The 20,088-nt window shown below is 46.2% G+C and overlaps 1 protein-coding gene across 1 annotated transcript in view; it reads right to left on the bottom strand.

Moving 5' to 3' along the window:
• Positions 1 to 20,088, bottom strand: part of ANO7 (anoctamin 7) — a 57,361-nt gene that overhangs the window by 18,988 nt on the left and 18,285 nt on the right. The window contains exons 6-10 of the mRNA XM_039912736.1: positions 18,076 to 18,133; positions 15,840 to 15,950; positions 8,035 to 8,200; positions 2,856 to 2,946; positions 475 to 571 (exon numbers count right to left, since the gene is read on the bottom strand). Of these exons, the coding sequence (XP_039768670.1) occupies positions 475 to 571; positions 2,856 to 2,946; positions 8,035 to 8,200; positions 15,840 to 15,950; positions 18,076 to 18,133 (523 nt within the window). The remainder of the gene's footprint in view (positions 1 to 474; positions 572 to 2,855; positions 2,947 to 8,034; positions 8,201 to 15,839; positions 15,951 to 18,075; positions 18,134 to 20,088) is intronic.

Genomic DNA, 20,088 nt, shown 5'->3' with positions numbered 1-20,088 from the left:
AATACCAACATTATTATTATTATTATTATTATAAGGTTGGACACAGTCTCTGTCCCACATGGGGCTCACGTGGCTTATTGGCAAGACCCCGGGCTTGGGAGTGAGAGGCCGTGGGTTCTGATCCCGGCCCTGCCACTTGTCTGCGGTGTGCCCTTGGGTAAGTCACTTAACTTCTCCGTGCCGCAGTTAGCTCATCTGTAAAATGGGGATTAAGACTGTGAGGCCGACGTGGGCCAACCTGATTACCTTGTATCTACCCCAGCGCTTAGAACAGTGCTTGGCACGTAGTAAGCGCTTAACAAATACCACTATTATTATCGCCTACGTAGGAGGGAGTAGGATTTAATCCCCTTTTCACAGATGAGGTAACCAAGGCAAAAGGAATCCTCCTCTTAGCTCTTCTGGTCCCCCTGCCAGCCCTAGCCGTCTGGTGAATCTTCAGCAATTTCATTCCGCCCCTTCCTCTGTCTCTACCTTAAAAACAGTACAGATGCTGGACAGGTTCCAGTAGGGACAATCACTGCAAAGCGGGCACATTCTGTACTGGTCCTTGCTGTTACAGATTTCTTGCCTGGGAAGTGAAGAAGAGAAGAGGTAATTAGGCAAGAGAGGGAAGACGTCATCGAGGGAGCACTGCTTGCATTCTGGACTCCATTCCGGACTGCAAATGGGATTCATCCCACCCTCTGGTATAAAGCTCACCCTCAGCCTCACAACACTTATTTGCATATCTATTAATTATCGATGTCACCACGGAAAGGGGCCGTGCCTATCAGTTGTTGTACTCTCCCGAGTGTTTAGTACCATGCTCCGGACACAGTAAGTACTGAATACCGTGGATTGATTGGATTTTCAGCCTGTTGCGATCAATCGTATTTATTGAGTTCTTCCTGTGTGCAGAGCACTGTACTAAGCGCTTGGGAGAGTAGACTATAACTATATAACAGAGATGGTAGGCACATTTCCTGCCCATAGTGAGTTTAGAGGCTCCCAACAATTTCCTCCCCGTTTAGCACATTTCACCCCTGACCTTCATTCATTCAACAGTATTTATCGGATGCTTACCGTGTGCAGAGCACTGTGCACTTGGGAGAGTACAATACAACAAGCTTACAGTCTAGTCGTTCCATGTCTCTTTACCAAATTCAGACAAGATTTTACCCTAAGCCTTAAACAGGACAGGAAAGGGACGTGAGGGGTCTCCACTGAGGTCTGTGTCTACACCCCTGCTCTTCTATGGGGCCTTAGACACAAGAGCGCCAAGGAGAGGCTAGAAGCAGAAAGAAAACCCCGAACTCCTACTGCAGTGCTAATTCATAAGTGTAGCCACTGTGCTAAGCGACCCAGGACGAGAAGCCCCGGAACTCCGAGATTTGGCCCTGAACATTCTCACCCCAGTTACAGAGGCGAGCGAGAGGATACATAGCTTGGCTGGAAGAGTCGTCATCAGAACTGCTGGCCTCGGACTGCCTCACAATCAATCGAGGATATTTAGTGAGCGCTTACTATGTGAGGAACACTCTACTAAACTATTGGGAGAGTACGGTATAACAGAGTTGGCAGTCCCTTTTACTGCCCAGGTTGAGCTTACAGTCTAGAGGACCAGCTTACCAAGCCACATGCTCTCCTTGGACATCAAATTGTCTAAACACATTTTGGATGTTTAATTTTTTCCTAATTGCTTCTTTCTCTCCCCTGCCCCTGCGAATACTGAAGGAGCAGGAGTAAAGGCATGGATGGGATCGGTCCAAACATGAACTCACTGGTATCGTCTCTTCGTGTTTATTCAGGGTGGCCTCAGAGAAGGAGGAGAAATACTGGCTCTGTGTCCTAATTAGGGTGGAATTTATAAAGTGCCTACTCTCTGCTAAGCCCAGGGATAGACAGAAGATAATCAGCGCTCAGACCCAATCCTAGTCCCACTCGGGTCTGACACTCTAAGAGCGCTGCTTCTCGGCCCATGGGTGCGATATCAGGTTTTCAGCCCTCAGGCAGGTGACGGCCTGGGAGAGTGGGGCAGCAAAGTGCCCCTCTGAGATCATTTTCAGGGGCGAGGGTGCTGCCTTCTTGAAAGTGCAAATATGCAAGTCAAGTGTGCTTAGCTCTTCCTTCTCACCCCAGCTGTATTCCCAAATCCTAGGGAGATTTTGGGGTCCTCGGGAGCCTAGGTTTTTTGATCCTGGAAATCCAGAGAAAGCCTATGATGGAAGGACAGGATTTAGCCTGGCCAAGAGCACTTGGGAACCACTGGACCCCGGGGTGTAGGCTGGGGGGTTCTTCCAGGCAAAGGAGCTGCCTAGGGACAGCTGATCCCCAGATTAGCTGCTTCTATGGGACCGATACCAAAAACAGGCAGGGAGAGGAAGGCAGACTCCGTGGAGGTGACCCACAGTGAGCCAGTGGTCAGCGTCTGTGGATAGGATGCTTGCCGGACCCAGCCACCATCTGAGTTGGCTCTTCAGGAGAATTACAAAGGCATGCCGAGGTGCAGAGGTCAGGGTCGAGGGAATCCTGGGCAGGAGGAAGAAAACTAAGGCTGATCGGGGCTCTAGCCATCCTGAAGAGAAGACCTGATCTTGGCAACCCAACCCTACTCGTTCAACACTTCGCCAGGAGAGCTTCATTTCACGTAAGCTCGTCCTGTCCACTGCGAGCTCATTGTGGGCAGGGAATGTGTTGGTTTATGGTTGCACCGTACTCTCCCAAGCGCTTAGTATGGTGCTCTGCACACAGAAAGCACTCAATAAATGTGATTGAATGAATAAATACACTGACTTGCTCTGAGGTTGGGAACCCTGCCAGAGGACAGGCTGAACAGGGCGGGGGTCAAGGCTTGAAGCAAGAAGTCTACTTACGTCGGGGTATCGAAGAATATCATGACACAGCCCACCAGGAAGACCAGAGTCCCCACAACTGCTGCTGGCAGGAGCCACCCTGTGTAAAATCCTGCGCAGAGATCAAGTTGGAGAAAGACAGTGAGGCCCTTCAAACGGAACATCTTCCAGCCAAGTGAGTGATTGTGTGTATGTGTGTCTGTGAGCACTTCTTCCTCAGAAAAAGCTTCAGCAGGGGTGAGCCAGGTCCTATTTCCTCTGGGACCGAGGTGGGAGTGACCCCTACTGACCCAACCACCCCTGGCCTGATTTCTGCGGGGATTGAGGTCAGAAGGAGCCCTCCCACCTGACATCAAGCCTCATGCTAGATTGGCAGAGACCTTCCTCAGCAGGGCTGAGAGAGCAGTTGCTGCTTCAGACCTTAGCCGCTGATCAATCTCAGTAGGGGTGAAGATTGAAACCATTACCTAAAATTAAATTTATGGACTATTTGTGGATTATATTCATTCAATCTTTCCTTGGCTCTTACAAATCCCCATTGAATCAGAGGCTGTTAAAAGGAAACATAAAACAACAAGTAGGTAGTGGCCCCTTCCCTATCCTGGGGCTATTCCCAGTCCTGAAAGGTTTTGGTTTGGGGTTTTTTTTGTATTTTATGGTATTTATTAAGTGCTTACTAGGTACTAAGTGCTGGGAGGAATACAAGCTAATCAGGTTGGACACGGTGCATGTCCCACTAGGGGCTCACAGTCTTCATCCCCATTTTACAGATGAGTATTAATAATAGCGATGGTATTTGTCAAGGGTTTACTATAGGCCAAGCACTTAACTGAGGCACAGAGAAGTGAACTGACTTGCTAAGGTTTCACAGCAGACATATGGCAGATGAGGAACCCAAGTTCGTGATTTAGCCACCGGGGCACCCTGCTTCTCACAGCCTATTCCCAGAAGGTCATCTCGGGCAGGAGGAAAAGCCACCCACACCCCAACACCTCCCCTGTACGCTAGACCTCTGGGAGGCCGAAGTTGATAGCTCCCTGGAGATTTTCTCATTTGTCGAAAGAAAATGAAGGCGTGATCGTTGGGAACTCTTGGAACCAGAGGCGACAGAGCTTTCCTCCGCAAGCCCTCGGTAGGACTGGAAGAATTAAGTGGCTGAGAAAAAGGAGGAAAGATGTTCTGAGAGAAGAACTAGAAGCAGCAGCCAGTCTGAGAGGAACAGAGTGGCAGGATGAAACAGGAATAACTTGTACTGATAGAGACAAACGTAGATGGAGCAGCTCGTAAGAGAAGGAGCTGCTCGAAAAGTAAGCTTCTCGATTTTCAGAAAGGATTTAAAGAGGTAGCCACAGAGAGAGGGTCGGCCCCCCCACGCTCCAGGACGAATCCTCTCTCGGCACCTACTCGGCTGCAAGGGAAAACTAATACTAATAATACTAATGATAATAAGGGCCGTGTTTGTTAAGAGCTTATTATGTTAAGGCGTAATAAGCGTGGGCTAGGTATAAGATGATCAGGTTGAACGCGATCTCACACGGGACTCCCAGTCTAAGTAGGCGGGAGAACGGGCGCTGAATCCCCATTTAATAGATGAGGGAACTGAAGCACGGAGAAGTTTAGTGACCTGCCCAGGGTGACACAGCAGGCAAGTGGGTGGGCTTGGGGAGGGGGCTGTTTCTCCTCCGGTGACCTCCTCCGAGTCCCAGCTCAGTAAAGGAATCACCTGACCTGAGGACTCTCTGTAAAAACTTGAAATGCTCTTTCACTGAACGGCTTTACCGAGGAGAACTTGAAGGGCAGGTTTCTAGACAGGGCAGTTTTCCAAGAGTTGAAGTCAAGGCACCAAGAGTGCAGACTCACAGTTAGGGAGTGGTCTGGCCCCGTCAATAGGAAGGAAGAGAGGGAGCGTATTATTACCGATGAAGTCAAAGATGGATTCCCCCAGGTAGGGGTGTGTTTGGGAAATTGGCTGGGCTCCAGGCTTTCGGGAGACCCAGGCTGCTCTCGCCCCAAGGAGTTTTTAATAATTAGCAGATCTGATACCCGGTAGCCCTTCTGCCCTCCCTCCCTGACCAAGAGGGTCAGCACCTCCAGCAAGCGCCTGCTGGGACCTAGGACAGGTTACCTCAGTTTTACTGAGTAGTGACCTGTTGAAAACGCCTTGTGTTAGTGGTAATGATAACAGTAATGATTATGGTACTTGGTAAGCGCTTACGATGTGCCAAGCACTGTTTTAAGTGCTGTGGTAGACACAGGTTTAATCAGGTTGCACACAGTCCTTGTCCCACATGGGGCTCACAGCCTTAATCTCCATTTTACAGAGAAGGTAACAAGCACAGAGAAGTTAAGCGACTTGCCCAAGGTTACTCAGCAGACATGCGGCAGAGCCGGGATTAGAACCCAGGTTATCCCGTCTTTGCCACTTGTCAGCTGTGTGACTGTGGGCAAATCACAACTTCTCTGTGCCTCAGTTCCCTCATCTGTAAAATGGGGATTAAGACTGTGAGCCTCACGTGGGCCAACCTGATTACCCTGTATCTACCCCAGGGCTTAGAACAGTGCTCTGCACACAGTAAGCGCTTAACAAATACCAACATTAACCCAGGTCCTTCTGATTCCCAGGCCCGTGCTCTGTCCACTGCGCCGCATTGCTTCTCTACCCTCCCAAGCCCTTAGTACAGTAAGTGCTCTGTACACAGTAAACGTTCAGTAAATACCACTGATTGGTGAGCCGCCCCGAGGTCACAAGCAGCGGGCTGACTCGGGCTCCCAGAGGAATACACAGGTACCCAGAGGCTGTCAGCGAGGGCGTCAGCAGAGCCGGGGTAGGCGGTTCGGTGGCCCCAGAAGGGAGGACCTGCTGCTCCAGTCCACCCCACTCTTAAAGCCATCCCCTGCTGGCGGGAAGGAGACGGGGAACGGGCCTTGGAGAGGGACAGCGAGGCCCGTAAAAACAGACGTGAAAACAAAACGAGATGACGGTGGACTTGAAAAAAAATATTAACGTGTGAAATGTTATCTGAACTTTCTTTTAATTCAAAAATTTTTCCAAGATTTTTTCTGCGCTGATGTATTTGGGCGAGGGGGGAAGAGTCAGGTGAGGAAAATTTGAACCGAGACTTGAGCTAGACTGTAAACTCACTGTGGGAAAGGAACGCATCCACCGGCCCTGTTGTAGTCTCCCAAGCGCTTCATACGTGCTCTGTGCATAGGAAGTGCTCAAAAATTACCACTGATTGATTGATTGATTGAGCTTGACGTCAGGCAAAACATCCCGACTGCCTCTGCTCTGGCCAAGCCCAGGGAGACATTTTCCCACTGTGCCCTTGCTCGCACTCTACTCCTTCCAAAATCATCTTTGCAGGATGCCTTGTTCTCGTGTCTCCTGTTCACACCCTCCCTACTGCCTGGAACTCCCTTCCCCTTCACATTCTGCAGACTACAGCTCTCCCCATTCTCAAAACTCCGCTGAAATCACATCTCCTCCATTAATCTCCTCTGATTAATCTCTCATTTCCCCACTGTATCTCCCTCTACTGCCATTTCAGTCCTTCTGTGCTACCTAACCACTATTTACAGTAACGCTCATGTACATATCATATATCTCTAACTACTTCATTCTTTCAATCGTATTTATTGAGCATTTACTGTGTGCAGAGCACTGTGCTAAGCGCTTGGAGAGTACAATTCAGCAACAAAGAGAGAGAATCGCTGTCCACAACAGGCTCATCCTCCTATCTGGAATTTATTTAAGTGTCTGGCTCCCCAGGTAGATTGGAAACTCCTTGGGACATGGATCAGGTGCTTAGTACAGTGCTCCGCACACAGTAAGCGCTCAATAAATACGATTGAATGAATGAATCGTGTATCATCACCCTGTTGCATTCAACCAAATGCAGTACTTACCCCAGCAAGCACTAAATAAAAATAAATGCTCTTAATTTAGCATCATCTAGAGTATTTATTTATTGCACACTTAATGTGTTTAGAGCACTTGGGAAAATACAACAGAATTGGTAGACATATTCCTTGCCCACGATGAGCTTACAGCCTAGATTTACTTATTGATTGAAGGATTGATTGAATAATTGACTCCAGGACCTACACTCTCCTAGATGAAGGAACCAGGTGCTTTCTTTATGCGGGATTTTTCTGAGAGTTTTTGATGACAATGTTGGCATTTATTAAGTGCTTATTATTACTACTACTAGAGATAATAATAAGTCCTTGGCACTTAGTAATAACAAGATATCAGTTTGATTTTACAAACAGTTAAACAGGGTTCCCAAATTGTAGAAAGCAACTTGATGGGGAAGCCGCATGGCCTAGTGGAAACAGCATAGTCCCGGGAGAGAGAGGCCCTGTGTTCTAATCTAGCTTCTGCCAATGGCTTGCTGTATAACTTTGGGCAAGTCATTTAACTTCTCTGTACCCCAGTTTCCTAAACTGAAAAATGCTGATTAAATTCCTGTTCTCCCTTCTACTCAGACTATGAGCTCCATGCGGGTCAGGGACTGTATCCGACCTATACACAGTCCCGACCTAACGTACCCACTTCAGTGTTTAGAACAGATTAAGTGCTTAACAAATACCATTAAAAAAAAAAATCTGCTGAGCAGGGGAAGTCATCCTGGCAGTGGAAAGCACTGTCAAGCAGGACAGAGAATCCACCCAGCACACAGAAGGAGGAGTTCTAGTCGGCCACCTCCAGAGATCTATTCCATCAGTGCTCTTTATTGAGGATGTACTCCGTGCAGAGCACTGTCCCGAGTACTTGGGAAAATACAGTACAGCACAATCCCTACCCTCAAGGACATTCCTATCTACAATTTATTCTGTTCCAGTCTGGACGTGTTTGGGGTCACCCTCAGTTCAAAAACCTCCAGACCATTGGGTTGGTTCCAGAGTTGACTCTGGACTTTGTCTCAGAAACAGTGGGCTCAATCCCCAAATCGGGCACAAGCGTCTGAAATTATTCCCCTGGAACGAAGCAGACCTCTGCGGGTGTATCATGTGCCAGAAAATCAGCTCCAACAGGCCAAAGGGATGACCTATTGAGTTGTTTTTTATCTGAGAGTTCAGGAGTTCTGCAGTAAGGGTGACTGTATTTGCCGATGTGAGATAAACCACGGTGGGGGTTCAGGTGGGCACTTATTGGCATCAGGGACAGAGAGGGTGGTAAGAGAAGCGTGCGACTCACCGAGCCAGGCAAAGTAGAGGGCTATCTTCTCTCCGAAGTACCTTCGAACATGATCCAGGGGCTGGTACTTGTTCCAGTTTTTCCACTTGGCCCAATATTGGTATAGGATCTGGCGCTGATTCATCTTGGTAGGGAGGGACTCCTTGTTGGGAACCCTGAAAGGACCCTGGTTGGTGGAGGGGAAGAAACAGGGGAAGAGGCATTGACATTTTATTTAAACTAAGGGCTAACTGAATAAAACGGCCCAGCCTCTTGTGGACACCAAGCTAGTGGTGAGAAGGGAAACGATTTAATGACATTAAGATTTCAGAGCCAATTTTCTAACCCAAAGTCCTTTTTCTAAAGAAATCCACTGCAGCCAGAAAATGATCTACTTGTGAGCCTAGAAAACCAGATGTGGAGCTAGTTTATCACAGAGAGATGCTGTCTGTTAAAAGCGAGATACTTTGTATAGGTTGAATTCAACTTAATCGCTTGGATCTCTCTACCCCATGTAGCACTATGGACCCTTACCTCTTGCCTTACATATGAAGCAAATCTGGGCTTATGATGTGTTAATGACTCTTTAGATACTTCTGAGCAAAGATCAGCAAAATGGCAGCAAAGAAGGTTTTAGTTAAGACCCAGATAATGCAATCAGAAATGTAGTTTCTCCTTGCCCTGGATTGATTTTGGAGCACCTATAGGAAGACTCGACGATGATGTTTCCGGGCCCAATTGGATCGTGTTCTTGTAGTAGAAATCAATCGGTAGTATTTATTATAAGCTCAAAATAATGTGATGTCTACTGTGCACGTTGAATATCACTGCTTTGGAAAAATTGTGTCCCAGTGTCTAATCGATCAATCAGTGGTATTAATTGAGCATTTACTATGTGCAAAGCACTATAGTAAGCTCCTGGGAGAGTACAACAGAGTTAGCAGGTACATTCCCTGTCCACAATGAGCCAGATATTACTATAAAAAATATAATATATAATTTAAAGGAATATACATAAGTGCCATGGGGTAGAGGGTGGAGGATGGGAATACTGAGTGCCCAAAGGTCACAGGTTCAAGTGCATAGATAACACAGAAGAGAGAGGGAATAGGGGAAAAGAGGGCTTAATCAGGGAAGGCCTCTTGGAGGAGATGTCAACTTAATAACGCTTTGAAGGTGAGGATAGTAGTTCCAGGCTAGGGGGAGGACGTGGGAAAGGGATCAAGGGTGAGATAACCAGCTGCACGACATCCCTCTCCATAATAAATCCAACTCCTTGGGCCCTCTGTTTCAGCAAGAGAATGTTGTTTCAGTGGGCAGCAAATAGCTCTGGAAACCCTCCTTTGGCTTACGCCATTAATGTCTATTTTAACCTCCTTACTTTCAATGAGATAATCATCTACAAGCGCATCTAATGATAGAGTTTGTGTGTTTTGTTTGCTTGAACAATTTGATTGTTCCTCTGGCCTCTATCCATTGCATTTTAGAGTGTTCAGGGCACAGCGGAAATCCCTTTCTGTTATTCTCTTCGTATGACTTTGTAAGGTGATTTGGGCATATTTTTTTTTTGCAGCAAAATCAGTCCTTATGCCCTCTACCTGTGGCACCCGCTTTATTTTAATCAGGTCGGTGTTTAAAATATAGAGGCCTAATCAAATGCTCTACTACTCTTGGCCCTAAATCAACACCTTCTCAGTTTTTGTGGACCTGTCGGAACTTGGACTCCTCTGCACTACACCGCTGAGCATATCCACACCAATGTTGGGTAGAATTCTGTGGATGTTCTAAATTACTTACCCAGCATGAGTTTGCCATGGGCGAGTGGCAATTTGCAGGACTGACTAAACGCTGATTATCTCAGGGTTCAGTGATCCCTCTGTCTTTCTATGAATTTCTGAATCCTTTCTAAAGTCCTATTTCAGAAAGTGGCTCTTAGAGACACCTCATTCAGAGGTAAGAGATGATAAGACTTCCCTTCTAGACTGAATTCCCTGAATGAAAAGTAGCTTGGAGATCACAAATATTACTGTTGCCAACCATGATTTTTCCTCTGGCTTTTCTAGTATTAAATAATAATAATAATGTTGGTATTTGTTAAGCGCTTATTATGTGCAGAGCACTGTTCTAAGCGCTGGGGGAGATACAGGGTAATCAGATTGTCCTATGTGAGGCTCACAGTCTTCATCCTCATTTTACAGATGAGGTAACTGAGGCACAGAGAAGTTAAGTGACTTGCCCACAGTCACACAGCTGACAAGTGGCAGAGCTGGGATAAGCCTTGCTCTCTCAAGGCTGTCTTGTGGACTTAATTAAATGTGAGCGGCTTATTGTCATCGATTCTTTAATTTGGCTCAAAAACCACCTGGACCGAGACTTTAATGGTTACTCACAGGAAACCCTCTTCCTAAATGGACACTTACATCTGGAAAGAGGAATAGGAATTCACTGTGGGAAGAAGCATTTCCTTTTGTTTACTTTGAACCCATCAGTGCTGCCTCAGGCCTGCTGTTGTGGGATTTGGGAAACAACGGTTTTGTCTTTCTCCTCTTTTTTTATTTTGCTGTTTTTGTTTTTTTATGGCATTTGTTAAGGGCTTACTATGTGCCAGGCACTACTAAACACTGGGGTAGATACAAGCTAATCAGGTTGGACATAGTCCACGTTCCACTTGGGGCTCACAGTCTTTAATCCGCATTTTACAGTTGAGCTAACTAAGGCACAGAGAAGTGAAATGACTTGCCCAAGATCACACAGCAGACAAGTGGCAGAGCCAGGGCTAGAACCTAGGTCCTTCTGACTCCCAGACCTGTGCTCTATCCACTCTTACTTCTCCATTTCTTCCTGATTTTGCAGACTTGGACTATGCAACTGCTCAGTTTTCACTTGTCCAGAGTAGAGTCCTAATCTTTTCAGTCTAATTGCAGGAAGAAACAGCTCCACCCATCTGAATGCCAGGGCCTGAAAGTGACCTCTCCTGTCAGGTCACTGACCTTCTGTGCCTGGAGATGGACCAGAAAATGGAAAATCCTGGGTTCGTACTCTCGCTCTATAGCCAAACCTTTGAAAAGACTCAGAAAATTGATTCATGGCTCCCAGAGAATTGATTCATGGCTACCAAGAAACTACCCAAGGACCTCAAAACCACGAATGAACTCCTCCTAAGTCCCTGCGAGGTAGGTCACTACACAGTTAAATAATAGTAATAATGATACTGATGTTAACAATAATGATAATAACTACTTGTTAAGTACTTACTAAGTGCCAAGCACTGTACTAAGTCCTGGGGTAGATACAAGATAATCAGGTTGGACACTTGCCCATGTCCCACATGGGACTCACAATCTTAATCCCTCTTTTACAGATGAGGAAACTGAGGCACAGGGAAATTAAATGATTTGCCCAAAGTCACACAGCAGGCAAGCCGCCGAGCTGCGCCTAGTACGGCAGTCTTCTGACTCCCAATCTTACGCTCTTTCCACTCAGCCACGCTGCTTCTCCTCCTGCAAAAGCAGTAGTTGATTGAAATTCCAAATAAAGACCTAGTTTCCACTTTGGCGCTCAAACTAGAACGTCAGGCGAGGGTCAGTAAAATGAAAAGAGAGGTTTTATACGGGTGAGTGGGCTCCAACTCTAACTAGAAAGCTGCCAGATTGGGAAAGTAAGAGTTAACAGTGATCCCAGGAATCGGCTTTACCGAGCTCCTTTATATCAGGATAATAAGCATGTCCGAATAGGACAAACAATACTTTGAACTTATATGGCACCTTTCATCTGAGGATCTAAAAGCACTTTATAAACACTAATTAATCTTCACAACACCCCAAGCTGTCAGCCTCCCTGACATTCCCACCAAGCTGAAGCGTAAACCTAGGAGAGGAAAAGTGTGTTATACCAATCTCCATGATTACCAGGTAGCTCACGTGAATGAAGTCTTCTTGTCTCTGCTCAGTTCCACATTCGATCTACTGGCCCAAAGGAATTAAAGTCTCCTCTCTTCCTCTTAGAATGTGAACCCCACGTGGAACTGAGGCCGTGTCTGGTATGATTATCTTATATCTACCTTGGTTTTTAATACACAGTAAGCACTTCAGAAATACCGTAATAAGGATCTCACAACATAATTTGAAACCAGTCCTGCCTTTGCAGAGCAGCATGATCTAGTGGGAAAAACATGGACTTGGGAGACAGAGGCTCTGGGTTCTAGTCCCAGCTCCTCCACTTGTTTGGTATGTGACCTTGGGCAAGTCACCTAACTTCTTTGTGCCTCAGTTCCCTCATCTGCAAAATGAGGATTCAATACCTGTTCTCCCTCCTACTTAGACTGTGAGCCCCATGTGGGATCTGCTTATCTTGTAACTACTCCTAACTTCTTGTCTTGTAACTAACTTATCTTGTAACTAACTCCTAGGACTGTGAGTCCCGGGTGGGATCTGCTTATCTTGTAACTACTCCAGCACTTAATACAGTTCTTGGCAAATAGTGAGTGCTTAACAAATACCACCATTAGAGAAGCAGCATGGCATAGTGGATAGAGCACGGGCCTAAGAGTCAAAGATCACCTCTGTTTCCCATCCCTGTTGACAAAACAGTGACTCCGCCACTGGTCTGCTGTGTGACCTTGGGCAAATCACTTCACTTCTCTGGGTTTCAGTTCCCTCATCTGTAAAATGAGGATTGAGACTGTGACCCCCACGTAGGATAGGGACTGTGTCCAACCTGATTATCTTGTATCCACTCTAGCTTTTAGTATAGTGCCTGGCACATAGTAAGCGCTTAACAAATATCATTATTATTATTAATGTCATATGAGTGTTGTTGAATCCTGACCTACTTGATAGGTTCCCGGAAGGGCTCATTCGTATTTGAGAGATGTTTTGAAATCTCTCTCAGAAAAGGCCAGCAGAAAGATGGAGTATGGTTTTGTTGTTAACCGGGGAAACTCTTACTACATCTTGAAATGTTTCTGTCCAGTAAGAATCATCTTGGCTCAACTGACTCTTCCTCGTTACGTTCTTTACGCTCTTTCTCTCTCCACTGGGGAATGTGATACTTCAGTGACTAGTATTATAGCTGGATTTACTAGCAGATACACTTTCTTTATTCACAAGCAATAACATCACCTCCCGGGTGGCCACAGGATGGACTCAATCCATGGTATTTATTGAGCGCTTACTGTGCGCAGAGCACTGCGGTAAGCCAGATGTAGGAGCGCTTCTGTTGTTCACTAGTCTGCCACGCATGCAGGGTGTCCATAACTTAGAATCCTTAGCCAAAGATTGTCTCTTTCTGCAATTGACTGAATTTAGTATCTTTTCCCCCGAGGTGTTCAAAGCCTCCTTGCCAACAACGTCCAGTGAATCCCACAACTTCCTCAGGCCACAGCAAGAATGACTACACCCACTTTACAGATGGGAAAACAGACTCCAAGGAAAAAAGGAGTTGTTTGAGGTCCTGGATATAGAGAGTAAGCAAAGGAAAGGAAGTGCTTACGGGATAGGAAGTGAAACAAAAGACACCGCACTAATGAAGCTCATCCTGCACGGCCTCCATGCTGCCGGCAGATAAGCCCCGTCACCATTATCTTTCTCCATTCATTCAGCCATATCTGTTGAGCGCTTACCGTGTGCAGAGCACTGTACTAAGCGCTTGGGAGAGTACAATAGGACAATAAACGGACAAAATCTCTGCCCACACGAGCTTTACTCTTTCGGAATTCCCGTTGAATTTTTTGTCCCTCCTTTTTACTCATCTTTCCCCTGGTTCTGTGGTCCCCTGATCCTCCCAAGTCAGGGAGTGTATCTACTAATTCTTTGGCATTGTTCTCTCCTAAGGGCTTAGTACAGTGCTTTGCACATAGCAAGCACTCAATAAATACCATTGATTGAAGTCCTCTCTTTCCATTGTTTCTCTGCCTCCCCTCTCCATATTCCGAATTCCCCTTGCCTCCAAGCTTTATTGTTTTTACTCTCATCTGCCAGGGAAGGGAAAGAGCAGCAGTGACTCCTTTCCTGCCTTGTAGGCCCCACCTTCTGGGTGTCCAAAGCTGTGGAGATAATGTCAGACCAGGCTGGGACAGGATTCGGCGGGGAGGCAACTCACAGACCTCCTCCCCAAGCCCGTTGTGGGCAGGGAATATGTCTGTTTAACATTGTATTGTACTCTCCCAAGTACTTAGTAGAGTGCTGTGTTCACAGAAAGCGCTTGATAAATACAACTGACTGGCTGTCTTGCCCTTCCCCAGCCCTTTGGTAGGGGAGAATCAAAGAAAGAAAATAAGCTGAGGACAGCGCGGCTCTGGTGGAGCTGCAGGAAGGGGGAGTGGGAGAAAAGAATGGAAAAATTGCAATCAGAAGGAGAGGTAGGGATCAGTTTGGGCGGGGGGAGGTCCCCTACTAGTTGGCACATTTTGATTTACAAAACGTTTATCAGGCAAAAATCCTTCAAGATGATGAACGGAGAGCGGTTTTTAATGGCTACTTGCTGATCAACTTCATAGTTTAAACTACTTGGAGTCAAGGAGGGGAGGCAGGAAATCTGTAGAGTGGAGACTGTGGTGTAGCCGTGGGGACCGCCCAGACCGGAGAAGATAAGCGGGGAAGTTGCCAGGAGCTCAGAGGGCAGGGAGGGTATGTGCTGGCTCGGGTGGGGCCCGGTTTACTCAAGTATTCAGAAACACGGACCTTGTCCTCAACTCACTTTGTCAGGAAGTGTAATTCTTCAGACTGTCGTGGAACTATATAGGGGCTTGGCGTCCGGCCAGTGTTTGGCCCAGAGGCCTTGTGGGTTTTTCACCTCAAGCCCTGTTGAATATTCTTGGCCCTTTTTTAAAGAACAGGATTTGCTTTTGCCAAAGAACCTCAGTTGTATTTTTTATTCTGGAAGGAGTCATCTCACATACAGTTAGTGCTGAGGGTTTAAGTTAGGACGGGATCCATTTCGGCCTTCGGATCAGGAGGCCGTTGCTTTTCATGAATGACTGAAATGGTTATAATTTACTTTTAAATAGAACGATGAAATCACACTCAGGTCAAAGAGGACTTTTCTTCATTCCTTTTAGAATCCCCTCTGCCCACAGGAGGCAGTTTGAAGCATGAAGAGAACGAAGGCAGTAAGTATATATTAACAACAGGAGCAATCTGCGCTTTCACTGTTTCCATGAGGAAGACACCAGTGGGGTCTGACTTTCGGTTCAGAGGGCAGGAGGTGGAGATGAGAGAAGTCTGTGGTAGGGTTGGGTATTCCCGATTAGATCTGGAACCTCACAATGATAGTGATGGGCTGGGACAGAGTTGTCCAGGTCGAGGCTGGAAATAGTCCTTTTTACAACTCCTTCTTGCGGTTTCGGGGAAATCCTACTAGGAATGACTGAGAAGCAGCATGGCCTAGCGATCAGAGCACAGGCCTGGAAGTCAGAAGGACCTGGATTCTAATCCCGGCTCTGTCACGTCTCTGCTGCGTGACTTCGGGGAAGTCATTTAACTTCTCTGTACCTCAGTCACCTCATCTGTAAAATGGGGTTTAAGACTGTGAGCTCCATGTAGGACCCGGACTGTGTCCGATGTGATCAGCATGTATCTACCCTAGTATTCAGTACTGTGCCTGGTGCATAGTAAACACTTAAATACCATTTATTTTTTAAAAAAGGAATCCTTCGGGGTCCTAAGGGACAGAGACCATAGCACTGGTGGGTGGTTTTCTTCTCTTGTTCTGCTGCCCTGTCCCAGGGCCCAAGAGACGCAGGTGAACAAGGAATCGAAGAATCAAAGTGCAGTCTGTGAGAGGGGCGAACAAAAATTAAGGGGCTGTGTCCGGAAAGGAGGACTCACATCATGCAGCGGAAAGGCCGCGCTGAAGACTTCTTCGTTCAGCAGCTGATCGATTCCAAACAACCCTCTGTTCATGTGACCGTACTGTGTCTTTGCCAGGATCTCGTACAGCTGGTGGGGCAAACGGGAAGGGGAGCAATCAGTCGATCAGATTTTCTGAGCATTCTGTGTGCAGAGCACTGTACTAAGCGATTGGGAGAGTATAGTATAACAGAGTTGGCAGCCGGTTACGCTCACTCACTGCCTTGAAAAGGAAGTCCAGACCTCTGACTTTACCGGGCTACCCTCCCCAACCTCTCCACAGAGGACCGATAGTGGTGCAAACACCTTTAGGAAAGCTCACATGACAAAGCCTGTATATAAATTATGAGGTAGATGGAGTTGAGTCCACAACTAGAATGTCATTAAAATGAAATAATGATGAGGATCAATGATTTATTAAAGCCAGTATGGAGTAAAGGAAGCTTTCCTTGGCGTTCGGCCAAATTTGGCGGTGGATTTCTGAAGGCAGTAGAGAAGAGGAGGAAGCGTTATGGTGAAATGAATAGAGTTTAGGTCTGGGAGTCAGAAGGTCGTGGGTTCTAATCCCTGCTCTGTCACTTGTCTGCTGGGCGACCGTGGGCAAGTCACTTTATTTCTCTGTGCCACAGTTACCTCATCTGTAAAATGAGGATTGAGACTCTGAGTTCCACGTGGGACCGGGACCGTGTCCAACCGAAAATCCTTGTAATCACGCTAGTGCTTAGTACAGTGTCTGGCTCGCAGTAAGCACTTAAATATCATAATTATTATTAATCTGAGGGACTTCAGTAACTTTTCATTTATATTCTGTATTTCTTGTATCACTTGTAATTCTGGATTATTGTTCACCCAGGACACTGGTATTCAACTTCAGAATTTGCAGGTTCTGCATTACTAAAACCATGGCACTGCCCTCCCATTTTAATGAGAAGTAGCATGGCATAGCGGATAGAACGTGGGCCTGGGAGTCAGAAGGAGCTGGATTCTAATCCTGGCTCCATCACGTGTCTGCTGTGTGACATTGGGCAAGTTATTCACTTCTCTAAGCCTCATTTACCTCATCTGTAAAATGGGGATAAAGACTGTAAATCTCATGTGGGAGAGGGACTGTGTCCAACCTGATTGGCTTGTATCTAGCCCAGTAATTAGTATGGTGCCTGGCCCATAGTAAACATTTATCAAATACCATAAAAAAGCAGCCTTTATTGAATGTCCGTGTTTGCTGGGAGTACTTTTGTTGATTTGCTGATCTTACTGATATTGATTACTTTTGATATCTCTATCAATCACATTTATTGAGTGCTAACTGTGTGCAGAGCACTGTACTGAGCATTTGGGAGAGTACAATATGACATTGTTGGTAGAGACATTCCTCACCCACAAGAAGCTTACAGGGGGAAATAGACATTAATATGAATAATAATAATAATGATGGTATTTGTTAAGCATTTACTATGTGCCAAGCACTGTTCTAAGCAGTAAGTGCTGGACAGAGGCACCTTTCTCAGATCTGAATCTATGAAACACTATTGTCATGTTGTAGTTTGTTGGTCTGATATACAAATGGATGAGAAAAACAAGTTCCCTCCCTCTGAGTCTTAAATGTATATGAAGTTCATAGGTGTTAGCCATTGGCCAGGCAAGGTATGGCTGGGAGAGATGCGCTTAAAGGCATTTTTAAAAAAATGGTATTTATTAAGCGCTTACTATGTGCCGTACACTGTACTAGGCATGGGGGTAGAAACAAGCTAATCAGGTTGGACACAGTCTGTGTCCCACGTGGGGCTCACAGTCTTAATCCTCATTTTACAGGTGAGGAAACCGAGCACAGAAAAGTGACTTGTCCAAGTTCACACAGCAGGTCTGTGGCAGAGCAGGGATTAGAACCTAGGTCCTCTGACTCCCCCATTGTCCACCGTGATTGAACAACAACAGCCAATCGAGATTTCACTGGCCAAAGAAGAGCCCATCCGGGACCCACGTCTTTGATCCCTGAGAATACGGCTCTCTATTTTGCAGACTGTTTTCTATTACAACGAGAAGTGACCAGTTAGCAAACTAGGAACACTGTGGGCTTCTCCTACTCCCACTGTACTCTTCCAAGTGGTCAGTAGACTGCTTTACCCACAGAAGGGGCTCAATAAACATCATCGATTTTTCCCATTCACGTCTTTACTCGGGGCATCGGCTCGGTCAAGATGGGGCATTAACTTACAATTTGGTGTCGTTGGGTGTCGCTGAAAAACGTTTCACGGTCATCACTTCCCAGGAACCTGAAATCGGCAAGATGGGCTCCACTCAAATATCCCATTTCCAGCCGAAGCGCCAGCCCCACTCATCTCTCAACTACTTTGAAGAGGTGTCCTTTCTACTTTCTCCTCCACCCTTGATCACTCAAATGCATCTAAGAATTTAGTGGTAAAAAAAGGCCTATCCTTCCGCCAGAGAAGTATGATCGTAGGATCCTAGAGAAGCAGCATGGCAGAGTTAATAGAGCAGAGCTGGGAGTCAGAGGGTCGTGGGTTCTAATCGCGGCTCTGCCACCTGCCTGCCCTGTGACCTCGAGCAAGTCGCTTCACTTCACTTCTCTGTGCCTAGTTACCTTATCTGTAAAATGGCAATTGAGACTGTGAGCCCCACGTGGGACAGGGACTATATCCAATCCAATTTGCTCGTACCCACCCCAGGACTTAGTACCGTGCTTGGCACATAGTAAGTGCTCAAGGAGTACCGTTGCTATAATAATAATTATTATTATCATCACGTCAACACTGCTAGCCCCACTTCCCTGACAGTACGGTATAATTCTCTTCTCCGGGATCCTGTCATTTACGAAACTGGAACCACCCGGCATCTTGATTTCCTTTCAGAGCCTTCTGGAAATCTCATGGGCAATGCTGGCCTTGCCATAATGAAAGCATTTGCCACTCATATGAAATTACCTTCCTCTGGGTCACATTTCACATTCATCCATTCAATCGTGTTTTTTGAGCGCTTATTGTGTGCAGGGCACTGTACCGAGCACAATTCGGCAACAGATAGAGACAACCCCTACACAATAACGGGCTCTGTAAACTCACTGTAGGAAGGGAATATGTTTACCATCTCCGTTCTATTGTGCTCTCTCAAGTGCTTAGTAATAATAATGGTGGCATTTGTGGTATTTGTTAAGCACTTACTATGTGCAAAGCACTGTTCTAAGCGCTGGGGGTTACAAGGTGATCAGCTTGTCCCACGTGGGGCTCACAATTTTAATCCCATTTTACAGATGAGAATCCCATTTTACAGATGAGAATCCCATTTTAGTACAGTTGATTGATATCAACTCGGTTGAAGATCTCTCTGTGGGACAGGGCCTGTCTGACCTGATTATACTGCATCCACCCTAGCTAGGGCTCGGCACTGTTTCTGGCCTACAGTAAGTACTCAACAGATACCACAGTGATTTGCTTATTATCCTCTGACTTCACAGGACCGAGATCTTTCTCTCAGGGCTTTAGAGTACGAGTCAGATTTTCTCCAGTGCCAAAGGGAATCCCCGGGTGTCAGACAGTCGAACGAGACGGTCGGACACATTTAGAAGCTGAAGAAACTTACTGTAGAGTCTCAGAGTATGACTCACTTGACTGACAAAAAAAAAAAAAAGAAAAAAATCACAGGGTAGCTTCAGCACTGGAAACTCTAGTTCATTGTTGTCTCTTTCCGCTTTCTCTTTTTCCAAAGCATTTATGTAAATAGATCACCCTCTAGTCTGTGACCTCGTTGTGGGCGGGGAATGTATCGGTTTATTGTTATATTGTACTCTCCCAAGTGGTTAGTAAAGTAAAAGCACAAAGTTAGTAAAGCACAAAGTAAACGCTCAATAAGATTGAATGAGTGAATCCATAATTTATTTATATGTCTGTCTCCACCTTTAGACCGCAAGTTCCTTATAATATTAATAATGGTGGTATTTGTTAAGCACTTACTATGTGCCAAGCACTGTTCTAAGCGCTGGGATAGATACAAAGTGATCAGGTTGTCCCCCGTGGGGCTCACACTCTTAATCCCCATTTTACAGATGAGGTAACTGAGGCATAGGGAAGTTAAGTGACTTGCCCGAAGTCACACAGCTGACAAGTAGCGGAGCCGGAATTAGAACCCACGACCTCTGACTTCCAAGCCCGTGCTCCTTCCACTAAGCCACGCTTCTTTAATGGGCAGGGAACATGTCTATCAAGTCTGACAT

Source organism: Ornithorhynchus anatinus, chromosome 7 (genome assembly GCF_004115215.2).
Source record: "Ornithorhynchus anatinus isolate Pmale09 chromosome 7, mOrnAna1.pri.v4, whole genome shotgun sequence".
NCBI classification, from domain to species: Eukaryota; Metazoa; Chordata; class Mammalia; order Monotremata; family Ornithorhynchidae; genus Ornithorhynchus; species Ornithorhynchus anatinus.
Note: the sequence above shows the minus strand (reverse complement) of the source record. Positions and strands in the feature narration are given on the sequence as shown.